The sequence below is a fragment of the Mastigoproctus giganteus genome, chromosome 8, assembly GCF_048544385.1.
Source record: "Mastigoproctus giganteus isolate SK-2022 chromosome 8, ASM4854438v1, whole genome shotgun sequence".
Taxonomy (NCBI): Eukaryota; Metazoa; Arthropoda; class Arachnida; order Uropygi; family Thelyphonidae; genus Mastigoproctus; species Mastigoproctus giganteus.
This window is the reverse complement of record NC_143582.1, coordinates 203,576,398-203,603,677: the sequence shown is the minus strand read 5'-3', so window position 1 is coordinate 203,603,677 and position 27,280 is coordinate 203,576,398. Positions and strand designations below refer to the sequence as shown.

Here is a 27,280-nt window from a genome sequence, read left to right as displayed (position 1 = left end):
CCTTCAAGGGTTCAGTGCTGGGTCCACTGTTGTTTTGTATATTTATCAATGATATTGATGAAGGTATATCAGGCTTAGTGTCAAAGTTTGCAGATGATACAAAGGTTGGCTAGGTTGTTAATGACAGTAATGGCAGTTTGTTACTGCAACAGGATTTAGAAAATTTGGGCAGATGGGCTGAGAGGTGGCAACTGAAGTTTAATCTTGACAAATGCAAAGTACTGCATATGGATAGAAGTAACCCCAGAGAAACATACCAACTGTGTGGTATTACACTTAAGGTGGTAGAAAATGGAAATGACCTGGGAGTAATTGTGCAGTCAGATATGAAGTTTTCTGAGCAATGCAGACAGGCTGCCAGGGCAGGTAATGGGATTTTGTCAATGATATATAGGAATTTTGCTAGCAAGGAAAAGGAGGTGATTGTCCCTCTGTATAAGGCAATAATGAGGCCACACCTTGAGTACTGCATACATGTTTGGAAGCCTCATTTTAGGAAGGATGTAGATTTGCTCAAGGGTGTACAGAGAAGGGCAACAAGATTGGTGAGGGGAATGAAGGGATCCTCTTACCAAGAGAGGCTTAAGTTCTGCAAATTGCAGTGGCTGGAGACCAGGCACTTGTGAGGTGATCTGATTGAGGTGTATAAGGCCTTGAATGCGTTGAGTACGCTGAATTCTGATGAGATCCTTCCACTTGTTCAGATTACGAACCTAAGGGGTCATAAATTCAAATTAAGGAAAGACAGATGTAGAATAGATGTGCAGAAATTTGCCTTTAGCCAGCGGGTGGTTAATTGCTGGAACTAACTTCCATCTGTCGTTTTGGTAGTTGATAGGTTAAATAAATTTGAGGAGGAAGGAACTGGACAAACATTTAGAGGGATTTGTTTTGTAAATTTTTTTTTTTTTTTAGGCTAATGCTGCATAAGCTCATACACTTGCTTTCTTGCATCACACGCCACTACTACTACATAAGTAAAGAAGACTTTGTTGTTTTTCTTTGCATCCTTTGCCAAGGATTTCTCGTAATCTGCCTTTGCTTGTCTAACCTCCTTTGTGACTTGATTGTAGACTAGCTTATATCTGCTTAGGCTTCTGTGTCACCTGCTGATTTATATGCATGCCATGCATTTTTCTTCTCTGTCACAAGCCTGATTAGTTCATAATGACATCCATTTAGGTCTAAATCTTGAACAGTATTTCTTAGTTGGAATGAAAAGCCTAGTAGCTTCCAAGATTAATTCCTTGAAGGCCTCCCATTTAGAATTCACTGTTTTTAACATCAGTTGATTCCACTGTATAGAATTCAAAAACTGCCTCAGACCACTATAGTCGACTTTATGAAAACAGAAACTCCCCTTACCTCTGATGGTTGCTTCATCTTTAAGTAAATCCTGCATGAATAGATTGTGATCACCGTCACCTAGCGGTTCCTTTATCTGCAAATTCCTAATGCATGGTTCCTCACTACTGATGATCAGATCAAGAGTATTACTGCCTCTGGTTGCCCCTCGAACATGTTGCTGTAGAAAACGATCCTCCAGTAAATCCACAAAAGTCTTGCTAGTATGTGAGTGACCAATCCACAAGTTCCAATCAATATCTGGAAAGTTAAATTCTCCCATTACAAGACATTCTGATTTACTGGCCCACTCTATTTCTGTGCACAATTGTTTGTTGTACTCATTAGAGTCATTAGGCTGGTAACACACTGCTACTCTAATTTTCCCTTTCCCAGTGTTTATGTCACACCAAACTGAATCAACATTGCACTGTCCACTAGGGCTCACAATACCAGTCAAAATCTTAACACCGATATTTCAGTATTTTTAATTTATGAAACTGGGATACCGATATTTCAAAAAAAAACATTTTTTGCAATAAATTTTGATGACAGTTAGGTGCAATAAAGTAAGGAAACAACAAGTAATTACTTGAATTCAAGTTTTAAATCAAACTTTGATTACAATAATAAATATTCTACAAAAATTAATAAACATACAGTTATTCTAAAAACATACCTACCTACCTGTAAAAACCTACCACACTACCTGTCCGAATAAAGTGTTCTTAAGAAACTCAATATTGTTATCATTTAAACTGGATCTAATTTTGGTTCATAATTAATTAGCGGTAGAAAACGTCCTTTTGGATTCTATGTTTGTTCGTGCTTTGTACTGAGATCGTCGTAGATGAGTTGCAGTTTACCCCCCCCCCCCCCACTCATTCCCTCATTTCAAAAAAATCTTATTTCCTTTTTATCAAAAATAAAAAATATTTCCTTTTTGGCTTTTAATGGCACTATGTCTGTATTAATGAAAGAAAGAGATTAACAGTTAAGCTTGGTGAAGAAACCAAATCAAAATTGTGGGAAGGGGGTTATTTATTTATTTATTAATTTTATTTCCCTATACCTTAGTGCCACTGTCAGTGGCCATTGCTATGATTTTCATACAGGAACCACAAGCTACTTGACTGCTTTAAAAAATGAGAATTTCCAGGGGCTGAGGGATATCCCCCCTCACACAAGTATGTATATTATATGTCATTATTTATATTATATGTGAGCTGTCAGTTTCTCAAGAGCAATGACACAAATATAAAATTTAAGTTATTTATCATACAAATCTACTTACAATACATAACTGGTGTTCATTTACATGTAATCTATTCATTTTTCTCAGTTAACAATCTCAACTCTCTTTACAGCTTTAAACACTAAACTAATTCAATCTTAATCACTTCCTCATGTTTCTCTTAATCACCAGTATCAATTCTCTTCACAACAGCAATCCATAAGTCACTAACTTAATGCTAACAATTCCATGTACTCTGTCTTAATTTAGCAATATCAATTTTCTTTACAACTTCAACCAATAAACCAACTCAATATTAAACATTTCCCTATTTCTTGTGTTTCTTTAACTTCAACCTTACTCTAAAATAATCTCCTACTTTATCTAAGTACCATTTCCAAAACAACACAGTTCAGAGGACTTACCTTCCTTCTCTTTCACGGTGGGATTCCTTTGTGCGGGTTCCTTCCACAGAGTGTGGTGATGTCTCTCTCTTCTTAGTTGAACTCTGCATCTCTGCTGTATAGCTCTTCCAGTACTGTCTTATTTCGGGATTTCAAGAACAGTTCTCAGTTAATACTGAAGGAAATGACCACAGCAGTAGTAGAAGCCAGGGCACTATCTGATTGGCTTGTTATTCAACTTCCAGATTAACTTCTAGCACAGGAACGTGCCCGGTGGGAACCCTTCGCTATATAGCTGGACACTCCCAGAACTGGACTCGAACTGAACCCAGAACTACCACTGGAAGTCTGCAACCCCTCTGTACAGCAACCACAAACCCCTCTTTTGGTGCAAGCACCTTATTTATTTCCTTCTCATTTATTTATTTATTGAATTGATTGCAAGTTACAATCGCTCCTTGTACTACTTTTTTATACAAGCTTATGTGCAAACCCCAAAAGGGTTTGCACACATTTATGTATCTCCCCCTATCTAATTTCAACCTGACCCAATCACACTGTTATTCTTTAAACTCACTCTTCTTCCTTTGGTGGGAAAAACAATATTTTTCCTACGCAATGAAATGCTTTCATGTTTTACCTCAAGATCACCTATTCACAATACCTTTGAACTGCTCCATACTGACACCCTTTCCCAAAATGCACTAAGTGTCACATCCTCAAGTAGCAGTGTAATAGAGGGATTAAACTATTGATGCTTTTCAGATGCTTTTAATTTTAACCCTTCTGCACCTGCCATACCATTGTTCACCATATTCCTTAATTGCACTACCAGGCCTACTCCCACTAATGGAAATATTTCTGTAATGATGTTTTTGTTATTCGAATAATTTTGGAATAACGAAATTTTCGATTTAAAGCACTTCCGAAAACGATGTTTTCGAAAGTGCTTTACTTCCACATATACTATACTTACTAAGAGAAATATATTTGTAAGATTTTGTCTTGCAGTTTCATGATGTTTTCAGGTTTCCATTGCATTTGTACTGTGTATAACCATCTCTCATTTGCAAATTGAGCAGTATTAATGATTTATTGTTTTCAATTTTATAACCTTTATGTGAATAAACCATGGATATTTATTTTTTAAATTAGTACCGAAAAACAGGTATTTTTGTATCAATATCAGAATTTGAATATTGGAAAAAAATTACCGTGATCCTGGAACTTCGGTATTGTAAGCCCTACTGTCCACCCTTGTCAACTGTGGATGCACTTCATTAGATTTTGTGTTTCTTAACTAACAGCATAACCCCTCCTCCCTTTCTACCCTGTTTTTCCTTTCAGTACACATTGTACTCCCCAAATTCCAATTCTGCACTTCTTATATCTGTGTGACACCATGTCTCTGATATCCCAACAATATCTGCCTTTGATGCCTTGATCAGCACGTCAAATTCATCAAATTTATTTACTATACTTCTAGCATTGGTATACATGCAAGTATACATGCACCTGTTCTTACTTTTAGTTACCGTAACACTGCCCATGTATTTATTTGTTCCATGATGACTCCCAGCAGCTCTTGAAGTCCCCAGCAACTTGCTCTCTAGGCTGCTGCTTGTTACAATAGAAGCAGTGCAAGAATTGCTTTTGCCTTTGCCTGCAGCTACTGTTAATCTTTTAGTCTATGAATCCCCCAAGCTAGCAGTTTTCCGACCCATCTAATAATACTGCCTCGATAGCATCAACAAATATTCTTGCACCCTTTCTATTTAAGTGTATCCCATCCCTGTAGAGGCAGTCTCTGCTGTTAGCAAGCACAGACCACGCTGAAAAAAATTCTACCCCACAAGCCTTGCACAATCTCTCCAGGGCCGAATTGGTTGACAAGGCTCTCATATACTCCCTCCTATCATGTCTGGACAGAATTGCAGACACTTTCAGATTCAACCCTAGCTCACGGCTTTTTTTCAACATTGACCTGTACTTGTTAAGTAAATCTGCAGATCTTGTTAGAAGAGAACAGTCTTGTTCTATTTGAGAGATAGTCTGTTTCAATAGAGACATCCTCTAGTTTTAAACTTTCTGATAGACAAGAATCACCTTTGCAATTTTTTTTTATCTTTTAATTTTATAGAACTGTATTTCATATAAACACATTTAATGTTATTGTTTTAATTTTCAGGAACAAGGAGAGATATGAAAGACACAGGAAGCACCATGCAAGTCCACCTAGTGTTACACCTCTTGTGCATTGGGAAAAGAAAAATGATACATGTAAAAATATTTCTGAAGTGGAAACACAGCATTCCATAAATGTGGAAAATGGAAAGTATGTATAAATTTTAAATAAAAAATACAATACATACATATACAGTTGATTCTGGTTATTTGGGCCACATCGGGACTAGTGCATTTTGGTCCAATTAAGTGGCTGTCCCAATTATCCGAAGTTTCACGTAAAAAAAGTTAAAAATACAGCGGACCCCTACTTTACAATTGGTTCACTGTACAATCAAATCACGTTACGATAGAGTCACCATAGTAAAGTACCGTTCACTATACAATGTGTAGTAAGCGGCGGACATTGTGGTCACGTTTGTGAATTGAATTTTAATTCTATTAAACAGCGATTCTAATTAGCGAAAATAGGAGGAATATTATCTACAGGCTATAAAAGTAAAGATATATTAAGCACAAATTTACCCTTTATTATCTTACCAATTAAAAAATTAAATGATACGTGAAAATCGGAAGAATATATGTGATAATTAATATGCACTGTAATATGTACATACTAACTAGTTGACATTTTTGTTCACTGACATTTGTGGGTGGGGGTTAAAATTTAAAACAGTAAAAAGATAAGTAATCAATAACAAAGAACACGTCACACACAAATTGCAAGTAACACGATACGCGCAACTGAGAACGGAGTAACAAGTTACGAAGCTTTAAAAATAGGAATGAAGAGAAGATTCTGAAAATTAATTTTTTTATATGATTGAAGATTCCATGGAAGTATAAACACATTTTACTATTATAACCCACATAATTCCAGCTGTTGGTATTATCGCAAATTCAGTAAGATCGAGTTTACTATCTGTTTTTGATAGATTGCACTAACAGAAAAGCCCAGTAAACAAGTGACTGCTAATTGTTTTATGGTTATGACCTCCAGAAATCCGACCAAACCACGTGGTACAGTCAGAGACAACTGTAGGGTAATCTCCAGTGCTGCGGTCTCCTGCCCCGATTATATAGCATGTTGTCCCAATTAAGCGAAGTAAACCCTGTCTATTTTCTCGATTGGGTTCTGTTTTTTAAGATTTGTCCCAAATAAACGGTTGCCCTGATTAACCGGTGGCCCAAATAACTGGAATCCACTGTATATTATATATATATATAGCTTCTGTAACTATCCTTTAATTACTTCTGTAACTATTCCCTCTACTAAATAAGGCTTTTATGGTTATTCCTTATGTAATTTAACTTTCCTGTATATTTATGGATTTTCAACTTCTCTTGTACTTGGTTATGCATGACATAATTTTGATCACCTGATTATGTTCCAATGCAACGTAAATCTACTGGATGTTATTACCTTAATGGTCAGTGTTTTCTTCCTTTCATTTATCCAATACAAACCTTGTTGATTTCTTAATATATTGTTTAATACATTAATTAACTTCACTCTAAATAGCAAACTCCTCATATCAGTGGCGAGTGTCAGCATTGCTATGAGAATTGTTCAATTAGGTATAAAAAAAAAAAATTCAGATTCAGGACTCTTGACAGTGAAATCTGAACAGCGACACCATTGTTATAAATAAAATTTTGACTCAGCATTCCTGAAGTATAAGTCTGCTACAGTATCTTGAAACAATCATAATGAGTTGATGCCTGAAAGATAATCCAAACAGATATGTACAGGCAGAAAAATATAAGTTAATTAAATTTAACGTTTAAAAGCATACTTGTACTGCTAAACAACACTGACTTTATTTTAATAAAAATCTGTATCTTGTCACTGAAATTTAATTTCTAGTACATTTTCTTTAAAAAATCTCTTTTTTGGAAAGAACTCCTGCATTTTGCAGAAACTTTGTTGTTTTTTTTATCTGTTTTGGCCAAAAAAACTTCTTTTTATCTCCTGCTTAAAAATATGTAATTTCCAGCTTTTTAAATGTTGGAATTTGACAGATGATAATATAAAATATGATATTGCTGCTATGGAAAAAGGTTACCAAGAAAAGTGAGACCCAAGTATACTGGCAGACTATTGCTGGACATTGATCAGAGTGGTGCTCAATCAATAAAAGGGGGGGGACCTTTCCTGTCGTTACAAGAATTTCTCATATATTATTACAATAAATGAATAGGCACATTATAGCCAAAGAAGCTTATGCGGCATCAAACTCCCACAACAACAACAAAGGGGAAGGGGGAAGAAAAAATTACTATATTTTTACTCCATTTATTGGAATACTTTTTAAAATTTCATGAAGTTCTCTTAAAACAATGAATACAGTCAGTTCTGCTATAATGCAGTACACGTGTTCCTAAAAATCTCAGCGTTAAGGTATTTCATGCATTAAAAACAACAAGGCTTATAGGAAAAATAGGGATAAAGGCAGAGCACTCAAAAAAATATTGTTCAGTCTGGTAAGTGAAACACTAAAAAATGTTAGAAACCCAATAAAATTGCTAACACAGGTTTAAACATCTTAAATTTCTAATAAAAATAAATAAATATTACAGTAAGTATAGCACTTTACCTTGACAAGATATGAATGTTTGCTTAATTGATATTTCTGTTCACTGACATTTTCTTTTTTCTTTTTGCATTGTAAAATTTAAAAAAGATAAGCAATCAGTAACGATTAACATGGAACGCACAAATTGCACAAGTGAGACAAGTTTATGAAGCTTAAAAAATGAAGAAAAGATTCTGAAAATTTGTTTTTTATATGATTGAAGGTTTCATCGAAGGGGGAAACACGTTTCACCGTAATAACTTAAAAATCCACAGAATTCAGGCTATTGGTATTATCACAAAGGCAGTAAGATCGAGTTTACTACCCGTTTATAATTAGATTGCACTAACAGAAAAGCCCAGTAAATTGGGAACTGCAAATTATATTTATTGTTTTATGATAGTGACCTCCAGAAATGTTCTCCTCCGCTCACACTATCTCGCCTCACGAAATTTCTGTCTGAACAGAAAAATGTGAGCTCCTGAAAATGTCATGAGTTGGCCTACAATATCACCTATTAACTTATGAATGCAGAAAATGACAACAGTGTGTCTCCGACCAATACAACTACAGTAAATGGGAAATATAGCTCTCACACATTTGACATTTTTGAAGCTTCGTAAACTTGTATGTATGGCTGCACAGGTTGCTACGTTCAGCTTGGTGCCGGGTTTTGCATTCACCTAGCGTTACTCGCAGACAAAATCGCACATGAGCCAACGTGAAAATCGCATTATACTTGCATTGTTCCTTAATATATCAGCTGCATTGTGAAAATGTGTGTTATAGCAGAACTGACTATAATTTACATTCCTCTCTAAATATGTGGGTGCCAGTCAATATCTTACTTCAAATTTGGATTTAGCTCATCAAGAGTAGTATTATTGTTAACTGTAGCAAATGATGCAAAGAAGCAAGCTTATATGGCATCAGCAAAAAAAAAAAAAAAAAAAAAAAAAAAACTCTTCCTACAATCACCTGTTCAACCCCTCTAATAATTAGTCTAGTTCTTTCCTAAATTTACTCACGGTACTACCCACTTCCAAAACAGCAGCTGGATGTTTGTTCCAGCAATCAATTACCTGCTAGCCAAAAGCAATTTCTATACATATGTCTTGCAATCATATTCCCTCAATTTAAATTTGTGACCCCTCGTGTGTTGTATGAGCAAGAGGAAGGATACCATCAGCATTTAGCTTATTCGGTACATTTACTGCCTTAAACACCTCAATCATATCTCCTTTGAGGCACCTAGTTTCCAGATGCCACAATTTGTGGAACTGAAGCCTTTCTTTATTAAGAGCACCTTTTTGTTCCCCTCACTAGTCTTATTCCTCTTCTTATCTGCACCTGTTTCAACACATCCATGTCCTTCCCAAAATGAGGCAACCATATTTCAGTAGGATTAGGATCAGAAGCTTAAAATTTGTTGTCCACAGTGTAATCTGACACAGGATTTTCATCAGTTTTGCATAATGTATATGTATTTTACATTGATTTTTTTTTGTTTTTATTTGAATGACCTCTATAAATGCTGATTGCATCTTTACTCCTTTTTGGACAACACACATACAAAGGAGCATAAATTTAAATTGTAAAAGGATGGTTGCAGAGGAGTAGATGTGCATCAATTTGCTCTCAACCAGAAAGTAGTTGATTGCCCATATAAATTTCCACCTAGTATTGTGGAAGTAGATAGTTTAAATAAATTACAAGAAGGAATTGACAAATTATTAGAAGAGATGGACAAATTAAGTTGGTAAAATTTTTTTTTTTTTTATGGGAGATGCTGTTTAAGCTTGCTTTCTTGCATTGCTTTGTCAGTGCTAATACTGACTTATTCCATCTTTATATGTTGCATATTCAATAACAGCAAATGAAAGAATTTATAATAGACTAAATAGCAATATAAAGAATAGATAGAAAAAATAATAAGAAAAATAAACAGAAAAAAAAAAAAAAAGAATAAATAGACTTCAACAACTCTTCAGAAAGAATCTGTTGCTTTTTGTTGAAATATATTTATTTATTCTGTTAATTACAGAAAAAAAAGCGGTGGTCTATTTTGTTGGGGGTATGTGCATGGAAATTAAATTCTCTTTTTATACATTAAAAATTAATTAATCAATAAAAATTAGTTATTTACTTTTGACTTCTGTTAATCACAGAAAATGGACAAAATTCAATTAATTTAAGAAAAACTTGAACATGCCTGAAATTGTTAATTATTGTATGTTTTAGTTATATTATAATTTATAAATAATATTTATACAAATGTTATATTAATTAATTATTATAAAATTAAATATATGTTTTTCAGAGCCATGGATGCCTACTTTCTCAGAGATGAGACTGTACCAGATGGGATGGTAATGCCACCTGGAGTTAAATTTACTAAATGTTGGCGAATGTGTAATTCTGGATACAAACCTTGGACATCAGATACTGTAGTAAGTAATTTTCTTTATAACCAAGCCTTCACTTTTTTATGAGACAGAAGTTGTGAAATTATCATCTTCCAGTAGCCCTCTGATTTGTGGTTCTTTGAAAATACTAGCATGGAGTTAAAAATCACTCATCTTAGGAAATTTTGTAACGGTGTGCCAAAAACAGCCCCCCTCTCTATTTTTGACCTTAACAGACTATTTCGTCGTTTTCCATTTTATGTGCAGTAGTGACAGCAATACTGTGCTTGGAGAGTCAAGCGGTTCACAGGACCACATATTTGTAATACAGTGACTTGCATTAGCTTGCTCTCCCATTTGCTTACTGTGCAAATGGGACAGCAAAGCAATTTTTTGCAATTCTAACACCAGTTGTAACTCTTATGCCATTACTGGTGTAAGACCACACAGGTCTTACACAAGTTTTGACATTTGGTTATCCTAGCTGCTACTTCATCCACTGGCAGCATGGGAGGGTGAAGTAGATTTCCTCACTTTCTGCTTCTATCTCATTTGAAGTCGGTGGGTGCTGTTTAGTAATGAAGTGGTTCATAATCTTGTTAATGAATTGGGGAAATAATAATTGAATTTCTGGGGATTTGATGGGCCCCTCTTTCTGTTAAATTCATCACCTGCTCTAATCAAGAGTATTTCTGCTGGTATCCCTCAAGGTGCACCACTACCTGCACTAATTTCTCTCCTTCGTATCAAAATTCCACCCATTGCTTATATTGATAGCATTCAGGTATGATTGTTATTCAGATCTCAGAATGAAGTAATTGTAAACAGTAAAATAATAAACAAGGCTCTTGAAGAAAGCAATGTTGACAAAGTGGTGACCACAAAGGGGGGGTACACATGCAAAGTGGTAGGCAAGGATTGGGGCATTTGACTATCCCGATTATCACTTACCAACCCTGGGTAGGAAGAAGAACAAGGATTTTTTCTTCTATTTCTGTTTCATTTGTAGTGGGAGGAGACTGTGTACTAATGTGTTTGTTAATACTGTTAATGAAGTGGTGATGTAATAAATTTTATGTAATTCAATTAGTGCCTACTTTCTCAGTAGAGGCAAATGATACAAGAAAGCAAGCTTATAGAGAATCAGCCAAAAAAAAAAAAAAAAAACCACCCATCCATCCCTTTAAGAATTTATCTAGTTTTTTCCTTAAACTCACTTCCACAACAACAGATGGAAGTTTGTTCCAACAATCAGCCACCTGCTGACTGAAGGAAAACTTCTGCATATCTGTTCTGCAACCAATCTGCCTCAATTTGAATCTATGCCCCTTCATGTGTGTAGTCTCAGCAAGAGGAAGAATGCAATCAACATTAAGCTTAATCAATCCATTCAAGGCCTTAAATACCTCAGTCAGTCAGATCTCCTTGCAGGTGAAAATTACTAGTAATAGTAGTTTTAGTAGTAATGGAAATTGCTAGTAATAGAAGGAAAACTTAAATTTTGGATCACAACTGCAGTATGTTTAATCAGAGAAAAGAAAAGAAACAATTATACACTGAATGACCACTTTACTGTACACCTAAACCTTTTTATGAAATAGAGCACTCCTTCAGTAACAGTATCATGTGTTCATACTTGTTGACATATAAAGCAGATATGTTGAAATGCCGTGTTTGTGTGTGTATGTGCATGCACAACTCAATGTAAGAATGGACAAGGTGAAAAATTTAAGTAATTTTGAATGCGGCTTGGTAGTTAGTGTTGGACACATCAGTATGAGTATCACAGAAACTGCAAGTCTGCTGGAGTTTTCACATATGGCTGTGTCTTGGGTGTACTGAGATTAGTCTGATAATTTAAATAACATCCAGCCAATGATGATCCTGAGGTCAGAAACAGATCATTAATGCAAGAAGCCAATATAGGCTGACAAGATTTGTGCAGAGTAACAGAAAGGCTTCAGTCAGTCAAATAACAACCTAGTACAACAGTGGTAACCAAAGAGGCATTTCAGAAAGCACAGCTTGTTTATTTACCCTGTCATGGATAGGGTATTGCAGCTGATGAATGAATTGGATTCTACTCCTGTCAGCAAAATACAAGAAAGTATGGTTGCAGTTACAGTGGGCTTAGGAATGCTGGACAATGGAGGATTAAAAAATTGTTGCCTTGGTCTGACAAATTTTGATTTCTGCTGTTTAACAAGAATATGATGAAAATGGCACTACTAGTCTAGGAGCCCCTTCTGCCATGTGTCAATATTACGGGCTGTTGATGGCAGTGTATTAGTGTGGAGGAGTGTTTTCGAGGTGAACTATGGGCCACAGTAGAATAACATTTGGATGTTACAGGTTATTTGGATTGTTTCCAACCATCCCTTCATTACTGCAGTGTATCCATCTGCAAATGAGTTCTCCCAACAGGATAATGTTTCATATAACAAGTCTAGAATTGTACAGGACTTGGTTCCAGGAAAATGAATGCAGTGACTGGGGAGGCTGCTACATTGGCCTCCCCAGCCAAGATATCAATCCAATTGAGCAATTGGTGGGATGAGATGGAATGAGCTTTTTCAGATTAGAGGTCTACAGCTATCCAATTTGCAACAATTGTGGGAAGCAATTCAGTTGGTATGGACTAGTATCTCTGTGGCATGCTTTTGATACCTTGTTGTGCCTATGCCTCAATGAACTCAGGCTTTTCTGAGAGTTAATGGAGGTGCTAATGACTCACTATTAGATAGGTGTACCTAAAAAAAAAAAAAAAAAAAAAAAAAAAAAAAACTGACTACATAATATAGAATAAAAAGTAATCTACTCCCCTTGAGCATTAATCTACTCAGCTTGAGTGCCACACTTGCCTTGTTATTAGCATTAGTCATATAGTGCGACTAATGGGAGCTGTAGGCTTATGCTACACCAGCCAAAAAATATTAATTAAATAAATAAATAATATAAAATAAAAATAATTAATAAATTAAACTACCTCTTTTACTCTATCCTTCCATAAGTACTAGGGCTTGCAAACCGGTTTTATAAACCGGTTAAATCCGGGTTTCATATAGAGTTGTTAAAACCAAAACCGAGCTTCTAAAACCGGATTCGAATATTTTTTTAGTTAGCCCTCACATATAGTTTTTTGTTACGCATATTTTCTTTTGTTTGTTCGTTTATCTGGATCGTTCAACTGCTTTATGTTTTAAACATGTTTTTTATTTTATTTTATTTTATTTTATGTTTAGGTACGAATCTCATGGGCAAGTGGCCCAAATCTAGGAGGGGTACCTTTTATCTTCCCACCTGTATCTTTTGAAACTTGCCTCGTTTACACTCTTCATTCAGTGCTTGCGTGAGTGACGCATAGTATTGTGCCTTTGTTATCTTCAATATTTTTATTTAAAATTGTCGGTGATATAAATTCCTACTGATTAATATTTATTACTCTTAATATGTCTAAGATGAAATCAAATGTATGGAATTATTTTGCTCGAAAAAGCAAAGATGAAGCACAATGTTCGAAATATCAGAAGATAATGAAGTCGTCTGGAGAATCTACATCATCTTTGATGTTGCATTTAAAGAAAATGCATCAGATTGACGTTAAACAAGATAACAGTGAACCTTCCGTAAAAATGGTAAGAACATTAGAAAACTATCGTTAAAAAATCTATGGAAGAAGAGATTTCAAAATTAGCTGCTTTAGATGGATTTTCTTTTAATTCAATTGCCAAGAGTGAGTTTATACAATCAAGCCTTCACCTTCAGAGAAATAAATACAATAAATTACCACCAGCCTCAGTGAATGGAATTAAAAATATGGTTCTGAATTAATATAAAACTAAGAAAGAAGAACTCATTCAGCATTTCAAAAATTCATTGGTTTTGGGTTCACGGTATTCATTGACGAATATACGTCTATACAAAATAAAAGGTATATGAATATAAATGTGCATTCAAAAGACAATCATTGGTCGTTAGGTCTTATTGAGATTAATGGTTCACTTGATAGCAGAAGAACTGAGCAAATTGTGAATGGACACTTGAAGGAATTTTGAACTTGGATGAGGATATTGTTGCCTGCACCACTGATGGAGCAGCAATGATGATTAAGTTTGGCAAGCAAATTACGCCTAATCATCAACAATGTATAGCCCATTGTATACATCTGCCAGTTATAGATGTACTTGATGAAAAAGCAATCAATTATGGTGCGACAGTCTCTGAGTCTCCCAAAGACAATGAAGAAAGTAGTGATGATGAAGAAGTTGAAGAAAGACAGCAAGGCATGCTTTATCAAACCGACTTTACTGATGAGCTCATTTATTTCTTCAATCCAATGGCCAATATTGCACAAACTATTAACAAAGTCAGAAAAATTTGCAAGCTTTTTCGAAAATTGCCTACCAAAAATGACATATTACAAAATTTTGTTAAAGCAAAATTTAATGGGAAAGAATATAAACTTATATTAGATTGCAAGACTAGATGGGATAGCACATTCTATATGATTGAGAGATTTTTGAAATTGAAAAATTGCATTCCAAATGCTCTATGTGCAGTACTGTCAACTGAAGCTGTGTCTGACGATGGCTGGAAAACACTTGAATTGCTATGTGAAACTTTGCGACCAGTTGAAATGATTCTGAAGGCTATAACCTCAGAAGATACAGACTTACTTAAAGCAGAGTCTTCAATAGAATTTCTGCTTGCTAAGCTTGATACAGCAGAAAACCCATTTGCTTTAAAGTTTCACCAAAGCCTTTTGCAGCATTACAATGCAAGAAGAAATTGCCAAACTGTGGCTTTGCTGAGCTATCTACACAACCCCAAAATGTTTAGGAAAGAAGATTCAGGTTCAAGAACTTTTGATTTTCCAAGTAAGCAAGTTTTGAAAAAGCATGCTGATGAGATTTATCAGAGATTATTTGCAAAACATTCTGAAGGAGTCTTAGTGTTGAATGAAGAAACTGAAAATAAACGAACTGTTCTTTTAGAAGAAAACAAAGACTCATCTAGTTCTGATGTCGGAGATACACTCATGCGAGAGTATGATAGTGTAATAAAGAGATTAACTGAAGAGCCTTCAAAATATCCAAGTGAATTGGAAATCGGCAAAGAATTTAAAATTTTGGAGGCAACTAGCAGTAGAAGTGAAAAGCTGGAGAAAGTTTATAGAGCTCTGCTGACCATTAAACCAACAAGTCCAATCTGAGAGAGTGTTTTCGATCACTGGTCTCTTTAACACAAAAATAAGGTCAAGTCTATCAGGAAAAATGCTTAATATACTGTGTTTTTTTTAAAGGATCATTTTCAGAAAAAAGCTGAGCAATAAATAGTAAAGTAATTTCCCCAAGCTGTTTATTTTTATTTATTTATTATTATTATAAGGCTTATTATTATTTTGTTTACTATACAAGAAGATAGTTTTTATTCAAAGGATTTGAATACAATTTGTAATTTTGTATAATCTCAAGCTGGTTACCTTTTTGGAGCATTTTAATTTTTTTATCTTTTTTTACTATAAGAGGTGATAGATTTTGTTTAAAAGATTTGATTACGATTTGTACAATCTACCCAAGATAAAATAAATACTTGTGTTATAAGCTTTTAATTATTTTCCCTAAGTCGGAGAAAATCGGTTTTAAAACCGGTTTTAAGAGTAAACTTCGGTTAAACTCGGTTTTGAAAATTCTCGGTTTTATGCAAGCCCTAATAAGTACTGATCCAGCTGACAGTTGAACCTCCCCAACTGCAGCCTCAGTTAGCCTGGAGGGAGGCAACTTATTCCAGCAATCAACAACTAGCTGGCTAAAAGAAAACTTCCTGCAATCCACTCTAAACCTCTTCTCCCATGATTTGAATTTATGCTCCCTGGTTCTGTAATCATTTATAACAAAAATACACCTCAGTTAGGTCTCTTAGGTGTCTAGTTACCTAGCTCTGTAGCCCACATGTTTGAAGTCTTTCGTCATATGGTCATCCTTACTCTGATCTAACTAGGTGTGTTGCATGTTCTTGTGCTTTTTCGAGCAGATTGTTTTTAAGGGGAAGTCTCCGTACTTGAACTCAGTGTTCTAAGTGCAGTCTTACAATTTCCTTATACAGTGGAATTATGAACTTTCTGTGTCTGCAAGCAAATGTTCGATACATCATCAAAGAACAACATGGGCCCTCCTTGTTGTATTTCTACATTGCTCTGAGAACTTCATGTCTGATCGTACCATAACTCCCAAATCCCTTTCTTCCTCTGTCATTTTTAATTCAACTCTACTCATTAAGGATGCCCTTAGCCTATCTTAACATTAATTATATCTTATTTCTTAATTTTTGTGATAAACAAAAATTATATGTACAATTTGTCCTTAGTAGCCCTTTTCATATTATCTATTCTTTGTTAGAAAATATGATATTCTTCATTGTGGAATGCACTAATTCATCCCCTACTTCACAGGAAAATTCAGTTTGTTACTTATGCTGATAATGTAAAGTATGGTTGACATCCAAATCTGAGGATAGAGGTAATTTTGAATAATAAAATAATAAACAAACCTCTTTAAAAAATCAGACAATATCTTAAACATTTCTGCTTCTCAATTAACACTCTTAAATTGACATTTTTTTTTTTTTTAAGAGAAGTCATCCAGTTTTCCCTCATACTTGATGGTACATAGATTAAGTAGACCTCCCTAACCAAAAAGAACTAAGGTTTACATTTGACTCCAGGTTACTGTTTAAAAATCACTTTTTAGCCACAAAAGCTAAAATAGTAAGAAGCATGTGGATTTCCAAACAAAATTCTGTTCATATTGCCAACAGCTAATTTCAAAGTACGCATTTTGTCAGTAATGCTGCATAGCTTCAAAATTTGGTCAGCAGCTGTACTGATAAACCGAAGTTTACTGAAATCATCAGAATATAACTTCTTTATGCCTATGCAGCATCATGATATAAGGATCTAATCAGAATTTATGCTCTACAATGGCCGATGTTTTTTAAGCTTGCTTATACATCGGCTATTAAAAAACAAAACAAAACTATAGTCTGGCTCTTTTCATGCCCATTTTGAGATAAAGTTGGGTGGCACAAACTCCCTGGAAACAAGGAATAAGCTTAGGCTAAAACCTTTTTGTAACATAATTTAGATATTTTACTTCTCTCCCAATTCTATTATTGGACTGATTAATCAGAAATTTTCTTAGTCACTGTATTCTGCTTAGTGTTTCCATTTAATATGCACAAACTGTTGCATTTTAATAGTATTACTAGTGGCAAATGATATGAGGAATTAATCTTATGCAGCCAAAAAAAACTACCCATTATCTGTCCATCCCCTCTAATAATTGTCAAATTCTTAAATTTATTCAAACTACCCACTTCCACAGCACTAGATAAACGTTTGTTTCAGTAATTAGGCTACTCTCTGGCTGAAAGCAAATTTTTGTATCTCTATCCTACAACCATCCTTTTTCAGTTTAAATTTCTCCCCTTATATGTGTCATCTGAGAAAGAATAAGGACACCATCAGAATTAATTTTACTCAATCCATTTAAAGCCTTAAATAGTTCAGTTAGGTCTCCAGATGCTGCAAAAAAATCTATATCCTTCCTAAAATGAAGCAATTGCCACCACCATCCAGACTTGTATGCAGTACGTGATGTGTGGCCTAACTGTTGCCTTACACAATGGAATAATCGTAATCATAGTGTTATTTTATTTTGTTTATTCATTTTTATCATTACTGTATGTTTTGGAAATTTATAATTACTAAATATGCCTATATTGTTGCCCTCTATATTTGTGTGCATGATTAATACTTATATTGATCTTGTATTAATGTGATGTCACTAAATTGTTAGATAATAGATGCTCCTCAGTGCTCCTTTACTATTAAGTCTATCTGGCTAACATGCCATTAGGGTAATCATCAGTCTTTTGTGTATAATTAATAATGCTACAATGCAATGTGGCTGGATTGTGACAAATAAAGAATGTTTATTTATTTATTATATTTTTTATATATTTCTGATTTCAGTTAAAATATTGTTGGGGATCAGTTGAATTGGCACCACTTGCTTATGAAATTAAGGTACCTCATCTTCTACCAGGAGAAGAAGGCATATTGGCTGTGCAGTTCAGAGCACCACCTGTTCCAGGAAAATATCAAAGTCATTGGCAGCTCCATCATAAGAATTACAGTTTTGGCCATCATTTATGGTGCAATATAGAAGTTCAAGACTATGATCCTAAGCCATCAGCTCCTCCAAGTTACTTGCAATCAGTTTTAATGTCTGGAACAGTTGAAAAGAGTATACCTATTAGAGAAAAGGTAAATTTTTGAATATGGCAGTTTAGTATTAGTATTAGCAGTGGCAAAGGATGCAAAAAATCAAGCTTATAAAGCATTAGGCAGGAAATAAAAAATTGCCCGTCCACAATCAAACTTCCCACTTCCACACCAGATGGAACTTTGTTCCAAATCAATTACCAGCTGGCTGAAGACAAACTTCTGTACATCTATCTTGCAGCCATTCTTCCTCGATTTGAATTTATGTTCCCTTGTGTGTAGTCTCAGCTAGAGGAAGAAAGGCTTGCTCTATCCATTCAGTCTTAAACACCTCAGTCAGATCACCAGGCACCTTGCAGGTGCCTGGTTTCTAGATGTTGTAATTTGGAAAATTGAAGCCTTTCTTGGTATGACTAGCCTTTTGTTCCCTTCACCAATTTGTTGCCCTTTTGTGTACCTGTTCCAGCAGATTTACATCCTTTCTAAAATAATGCCTCCAGGCCTGTATGCAGTACTGAAGGTGCTGCCCAACCATTGCCTTGTACAATGGAATATTCACCTCCTTATCCCTGCTAGCAAAGTTCCTGTATATTATTGACAAAATCCTATGAGCTGTCTTGGTGGCCTGCCTGCGCTCCTCAGAGAACTTCATAACTGACTGCACAATTACCTCCAGGCCTTTTTCATTTTCCACTACCCAGAGTGTAGTAACACACAATTGGTACATTAATCTGGAATTACTGTTGTCCATATGCAGTACCTTGCAACTGTTAATGTTAAATTTAAATTGCCTTGGCCTATGTGCCTAATTTTTCTAGATTTTGTTGCAGTAGCTTACCTTGATTACTTTCATTAATTATCCTGCAATCCTGTTTCATCTGCAAAATTAGACATTAACCCTGCTATACCATCATTATTATCATTAATAAATATAGAAAATGGCAATGGGCCCAGCATTGAACTCTGGGGGTCTCCACTAATAACATTAGTCTATGAAGAGCAGTGTCCATTAATAACCACTGTGTCTTCTCCGACACAACCATCCCTTTATCAGTAGCAGTAACTTACCCTTAATGCCACACTATAGTAGTTGTTTATGTGGAGCAGTATTAAAAACTTCCTGAAGTCCAAGTATATGATATCAGAATTATTTTTTGCATCAAGTTCCTTTTGTTACTGTATCGTAGTATCCAATCAGATTAGTCGGACAAGTTCCCTAGATTAGATACTACATCATAGTATCCAGTCAGAGTAGTCAGACATGTTTCCCCTTTAACAAATCCATGCTGTGACTATAGTATAATTTCATTCCTGTCTAGGCAGTCCTGCATTTTTTCTTTAATCAGTGACTCTATTATTTTTCCTACAGAAGCTAAGCAAAGGTCGCGGGTTCGATTCCCGCCTCGGGCTTGGATCAAAGTACTGCAAAAAAAAACCTTGGGAGGTGCAATATGGCCACAGAAGCCGATGCGCCAACAACTACCAAAAAAAAAAAAAAAAAAACAGAAGCTAAGCCTAGAGGTCTGTAATTACTCATGTCGCCCTTTTATCTGCCTTTGTGAATTGGGGAGTATGTTCACACATCTCCAGTCCATAGGAACCTCTCCCAAATCTAAAGATACTCTCATAATTATGACTAAGGTTTTGCTTATCTCTTTTTCTGCCTTTATTAATATAATTAGATAGATCCCATCCACCCCAGGCACCTTTCTTTATGTTCAGTTTCGACAATATCTCTTACACTTTCCTCTCAGTTATCACAAAATCATTTGCTCCTGCTTAGAGTTTGATAAACTGGCATTTTGTTCCCCAAAGAATTTCTTGTGTGCATGGATGCAAAATACATGTTCAGTTTGTCAGCAACCTGAGCAGGATCAACAACAGTTAAATCATTGACATCAAGTGGAAAAATGTGATTCAGCCCCTTTCTTGTACTGTTGATATAAGTAAAGAAGCTTTGCTGCTTTTCTTGGCATTCTTTGCCAGAGACCTCATAATCTGCCTAACCTCCTTTGTGACTTGATGCTTTAAACACCATGTCACAGATATTCACAACAAGGTCTGCGAATCCAGATGGCTTTCCAAACAACACCTCCTTCATGTCACAGAGTCTCAGTACACCTATCAAGATATTTACCAGTTTCTTCAGCCAGTCATTACCTGTGGATCTGAAATCTGGGCATCGTTAGCAAAAACCACACTAAAAACCATCTCATCTCATCTGATGAGTACTGGCTTCTTTGGTGAGTGCTCTTCAAGCACAAGCTTCCATTCCTCACACATACTTCAGAAATAAACAAACTTCTAAACTACAGAAAAGTCTCAGAACGGATCTTCACCCTCCACTTACTCGTCACCATTAGAATGATAGCCGGTGAAATCAGTATGGCAAGTTTTTGGCAGATTTGTAATTGGAGAATCCCCCGAAACCTTTAAGGGCCCCCTTCTTTATAGTTCGTGGTGTGGAGGCTCAGGAAGGGTGACAGATTCCTGCCAATGGAGATGCTCCAAAATGTCCAAGATATGGATGCTGACTACAAGAAATTCATTGAGGACAAAGCCTACAAGAAGACGTATCATCAGGGAGCAGCTCTCATCTTCAACCAAGTGACTGTCACTGTTTTTTTTTTTTCCTTGATTGGTTTGTTGATATTGTGAAAAAAAAAATAAAAAAACCTGTTTTCACATGTTTACAACTTTTTTTTTTTGTTTTTAGAGTTTTAGTTCCTTTCTATGTTAAACCTCTAACATTTTTTCTATTATGGGCATTGCATCAGGCATCCATATAAAATTTACTTATTTTTGCTGATTGCAATAAAGATATTATATATTATATATAAACTAGTTTATATCTACCCAAAGCTTCTTTATCACCTGATAATTTATATGCATCCGATGCATTTTTCTTCTCTGCCACAAGTCTTTTCAGTTCATCTTTGAACAGTATTTCTTAGTTGGTATGAGTTACAATCGAAGCTCTTTATAGCGACTCTCTTTTTAATGTCCCACACGTTATAACATCCTTTGTGGTTGGGTCTGGCCAAATTCTCATTAACCTAATGCTATTTTAAGAACAATCGATATAATGACCTTTTTCTCATTCCCTCTATATAACGATCCCCCAGGGTTGTTATATAGAGGGAATGAGATAACATATTACAATTCATTTGATTATGGAAAGTCATTTGATTATTTCATTTGAATGATATAATTGAATTTATTTCATTTGGTTATGGAAATCATTTGTTTATATCCATTTAGGTCTACAAGTAACACATGACTTCATAGTTATAATTTTGATGTAGAGATTTTGTATGTAAAATGTGTTATATGTTATAGTCACTGTTTAAAAATCTGATTTCCAGACAGGGCTAGAAGAAAGCAAAGAAGTAACACAGATTGCAGAAGTTCTTACTGCTGTTCAAAAAGAACAAGAACAAGGTGAACTTGTGGAAAGAAAAGTACCTGTTGTATCATGCACAGCAACACCTAACAGTACTCCTTTTGGTAAGTTTATTGAATGTCTGTTGCTTTAATTAATTTAAAAGGAAGTTAAATCTTGCTGGGAGGAAGCACACAGGTGATAAAACTTTATAAACTTTATTTAATCATTCTGTTTGTCCACTGGCGCCTCCGTAGCCAGGTGGGAAGGAGCAGCAGCAGTGTCAGCACACGCTTCTTGATTAGACCGGGGTTCAAGCCCGTCCCCCCCAAATACGGAGGATGTGGAAGGGTCAGGGAATGACCACCGCATATCCCGGAGCAATATGGCCTTAGTTGCTAATGCTCCGAAACAACAGCATCTGTTTGTCCACTCATGTACCCATACATCTGTATGTGTTATAGGATAGTTGAGTTTGCAATCGTTGCACTATTAACTTACAACCATAATGAATGATATTCTGGAAAAAGTTTATTTTTTATGTTTAGTATTATTCATAGCAGACTGTCATTTCTGTTTTTGTTTGTATGTAATCCTCATACCATGATGCTTGTATTGTTGAAGTGCTCATTCTATCCCCCCTCTCAACACACAGAATCAACTGTAAGAGAATTTTAAATCATTACTGCAACTTACAGCAACGTTTACAGAAAAATTTAACTGTCGTGCTTAACTACCAAGCTTGCTTAGATTACATAGAAATAAATTAAAAAAGGATGAATATCCTACTGGAAAGATGGAATATGCAATTTCATCTTCATCTGTAAAAATACAGTAATTTTCAGTTCTCTTTTAATTACGGAAGCAAGGAAGTTTCATAAAGAAGGTTTACAGCTTAACTCATAGTAAATAGTATCCAAATCAGTTTACTGCAAACTGGTTAGTAAAGATCATTTTACTAATATAATGTTTGAATGGCATGTTACACAGGTTGCCTTTGACTCTAAAGTACAGTTGAAAGCACTTCACCTTGCACAGTTCAAAATCCATTTATTGTTAATAGAGTGTACAGATCATTTGTTTCATGAATGTTTTCTTCTCTGCTTCTTTGGATCATATTCCTGCTATTACACTCACTCTCACAAAAGTAACAAAAAACTATTGACCAGGAGTTCTGGGAGGCCATAGGGACTGATATTAGTACAAGGATGATATGTTGGGAGCTGTTTAGCATTGCATTTTGCAGAAGAGCTGCAGCACACAAACCAAAAATCACAGCATGCATTCAGTGCACAACATTGGCTTGCCTGGTGTGCAGCTCATTATAATTTGTCCCTGGTATATTGGAAAGCTGTATTATGTAGTAATAAATCATGTACAGTTTTCCAAACTGATAGCTATGTTTGGATTTTGATGATGACCAGATTACATTATTTACCAGAGTGCGTCATACCCAACTGTCAAGTTTGGCAGAGGTTCTGTTGCTGTATGAAACTATTTCTTGTGGTTTAGGCTTGGCTCATTGGCCTATTAATTCTACTCTTCCTGTACTGTGGCAGTAGTAGAGAGGGCCCATTTCTGTTCCAGTTTGATAATGTACTATGTCATATTGCACCACCTCTAGTGACTTGCTTTGAAGACATAGGTATGAAAAGCTCCGTCAACCTGTTGAAAGCTTATCTTAACTCCATTGAAACCCTTGGTATGAACAGATTACTGTGTTGGAGGAAGAAGGGACCAAAATTGGTTTGGTGTCTGCCAATAAGGATATGGTGTGTAATTAAGGCTAAAGATGGGTTGACACATTATTAAATATTGTATCAATAAAATTTCTTTGAAACATGCAGGTGTCCAGTTACTTTTGCAATATAGTTTATATCAAATATTATAATGCTTAAAATTACTTAATGAATTACAAATATATATCTGCAGATATGTAAGAGTTAAGTTCAGGGTTATAATTGCTGTATTCATGGAAAAATACTGCTGGATAAGAGAAAGCTTGAGTGCTTAAATTTGTTTCAGCTAAAATTGATTTACACATATATCATGATTTAGATATAAAATCAGTTTATGAAATGAGTGTAAAGTTTCTTCCTTTCCAATAGCATTCATTTACTTTTAGATAGTTCTTTTGCATTATTAAAGAACGGCTGAAGGAGTCTACAGCTGTTACCACGCTAAGAAACATGCATTCCAGCCTGTGAATGCTTCTGTAGACATAATAACCACAACTCCTATTCTACTATAACTTAAGAACATAATGAATGCAAATAACAAAATCTGATGAAAGGACACTTTTAAAATTTATTTTGATTAACTGTACAATTCAAACTGAAAAGCACAATTATATACTTCAGCTACTCTGAATGCTTTCTTCAGTTATTAAATAAAATAAAATTAAAAATTGAATTAACTCAAGATGTCTGCTTGTTAGCTACAGTTATTCACTACAAGATAAAGAAAACAATGGTCAGGAAAGTATTGGCATCATAATGTGGTAGTCAAAGTGTGAATGCAGATGAAGACTAAGAGAACTTAACACTCCTGTGTGAAGAATATTTTTAGTGCAACCCCATGTAACAACCCTCTCTTTGTACAACATTATTTGGAAATTGATGTTTAAGGAACTTCAGAATTACATAATTAATTATAATAATATTTATTATCTATTTAGTAGTCCTGCAAACTGATAAATTGGTGACTGTCCTTTATGAGATCTGCTGAAAGAATTATGTTCTGTTGTGGTGTTTAATCTTGTTAGCTGGTTGAGAAGTATCATAATGCTGTCATTGCCTGGTCCAAATCTTATTGGCCAACGTTGTTGATTCTGTTGACCTCCTTTGTGAGTGTTGAAGAACAGTAATCTGTTGACTTGTTTAAGTATATTCTGGGTAGTGATGTGATATCACAGGTTGTGGAATCAGAACTGGGAGAGGTTTGCTGGACTGAGGACGGAATGCCTTCTTATCTCCTATCTGCTGTGGTCTTTCTCTTGATTGGCCTGCTGTAGAATCAGGTTATTTGGTTGTAAAGAAGGAGTTGTGGAAGCTAAGCTGCCTGTAGAATTGCCAAAGGCATTGAGCCAGTAAATTGTGAGGTAGAAATGGTTATCTTTTCCCTGTTTCCAATGGATTAATCACACTGTATTCAAAATACCAGTTAATTCTCATAGCCTTATTTTGTTATACAGCTAGGATGTGGAGACTTTTTTTTTTTTTATGTAAAATGCAGGATCTTGCTATCCTGGTAAAAATGTTTTTTCCATTTAAATTGTACAGTGAATACAAAGTAAACTAGTTTTTAACACAAAAGTATCCTTCTTCAAACTGCAGTAAGATCTCACTAATTCATACTTCACTAATTTGGATCCTCTAAAGGATATTAATTTGGAGATGTAAGAATGTGGCTAAGAGAAGATGAAGCTGGATATCATATGATGGAATGCAATGAAAAGAAGAAGAAAAATAAAGAGTGTAAAGAAGAAAAACAAGGAGAATGTAAAGAAGAAAAGGGCAAATAAATTTATATGATTGCAGAAGTTGCCACTGCTCTTATTAAATTTGATATTGGTGATGAGGAATTCAACAATGTTTCTCATAAAGCATAAAAACAAAGAATGACTTTATGAAACAGGAGTAAAATAGGATCTTCAACAGAAAATTTTCACATTAAATAAATAAAAGAGAATGAGCCTATGGCACTGTTTTCCATAGTTTAAGTGAAGAATAATGCAGCAGGGCCAGTGGAGGCAGTAACTAAGATAATTTAATAAGTTAAGATTAATGCAAGAAGCTTTCAGGGTGATGACCCCTTCCTCAGCAAGTAAAAGTAAAAATATACATGAATACTGAAATGCAAACATAATATTAACATTAAGAATAGAATAAATACTAAATAGGCTGTGCATGCTCAGATGACTTGGAGAGCGTGCACATGAATGCGAGATTGTACAGACATTCATTCACTAGATCAGGTGCTTATTGTTGGTGCACAGGGCGTATATGGGATTTCTGCCAGCATTTGTCGTGCTTCAAAACTATTGACTTTAAAATAGGGTGTAGCCTTGTACCGCTGCAGCAATTTAAGACTCTTTGACAGCTAGATATATTTAACAATTCTAACCACAGACAGTTATGGTAGTGTTGAGATTGGTCGATCACCTGACGGTCGTGTCTGGGGTTGAGGTCATGATGAGTTGACCAAAAATGTTTCACGATTGCGGAGTGCTCAGTGTCACCCAGGTGGATTGTCCTATCGTGTTCTACGAGGTGGTCCTGAAGATGCCTGGAGCTCTCCCCTATATAGCAACTGCGGCAATCATGGCAAGTTACGCAGTATACAGTTCCGCTGTGTAAGAGGGTGGCGATAGGTGTTTTTATGCTCAAGTCCAGAGATCGTAAGCTCCCACCAGGGAGTTGTATGCATTTCATGCGGTACTCACGCAGGATCTTAGAAATCTGGTCTGAGGTGCCCGGATAATAAGGAATATAGGCAGTAGGTACACTGTTGTGGGGGAATGAGGGTCTCGGGTGAGTTGCAAGCACCTGTCTAACACATGGGCTGGGTATCCACAATTGGTTAGGTCAGCTTTTACTCTGGAAACCTCGGTGCGCCTGGCTTCCTCTGAGCTGGAATGACTCCAAGCTTGAGAGAGTAGAGCACGTGCAGTGCTGTTTAGATGACAAGGGACATGGGCTTACCTGTAGTTAGTGAATTGCCCACACCACATTGGCTTTCGGTTTACTGAGGTTTCCAGGTGTGGGCCCACTCGTTTCACCAAAACATCCAGAAATGAAGGGACCTGTTTGCTTCCAACTCTAAAGTGAACTGGATGAAGGGGAATAAGGAGTTGAGGTACTCCAAAAACGCCGCATCTGAACCATGGGGGATGATGGTGAAAATATCATCAACATATTTGCACCACATAGTAATTTCCTACCATGGCAATTTTCTTCTAGAGAATGATCCTACTATCGAGACCACCAACACACAAATTGCCATGGGAGTAGAGGTATCCTTAGCCAACCTTCCTGAAGAGACTGCTAATGACATCCGCTTCAGAACGGCCTCTGTTCTGCCTACAAACTCCAATCTCAACCACTGGCAACACGCTGCTCTTAACTCCGTCATTAGCATTAGCATTAGCATTAGTAGAGGCATTTGATGCAAGAAAGCAAGCTTATGCAGCATCAGCCAAAAAAAAAAACAAAAAAAAAAAACCCACTTCCACTTCACCCCTCTGTTCGTTCAAAATACCTGTCCAGCTGAGCCTTAAACTTATTTAGGCTATCAACCTCCACCACAAAGGATGGAAGTCTGTTCCACCAACCAACCACCCGCAATCATGAAAGACAATACCATTGTCATGTTTCCCGCCGACAAGGAAGTTGTGTTATACTGGATTGTTCGGATTATTTGAACAAGGCCCTTGCCATCCTACAACATCCCAATGTTTACGAGCCTG

At 35.7% G+C, this 27,280-nt stretch overlaps 1 protein-coding gene across 3 annotated transcripts in view; it reads left to right on the top strand.

Annotated features, from left to right (window-relative positions):
• The window catches only part of LOC150082208 (uncharacterized), a 285,622-nt gene that overhangs the window by 161,564 nt on the left and 96,778 nt on the right, over positions 1–27,280 (top strand). For 2 of the 3 annotated variants that reach the window (XM_090379171.1, XM_090379169.1), the window contains exons 9-12: positions 5,171–5,317; positions 10,063–10,192; positions 18,180–18,473; positions 21,797–21,938. In XM_090379171.1, coding sequence (XP_090235297.1) covers positions 5,171–5,317; positions 10,063–10,192; positions 18,180–18,473; positions 21,797–21,938 — 713 coding nt within the window. The remainder of the gene's footprint in view (positions 1–5,170; positions 5,318–10,062; positions 10,193–18,179; positions 18,474–21,796; positions 21,939–27,280) is intronic. The other variant, XM_090379172.1, reaches the window with a different exon arrangement.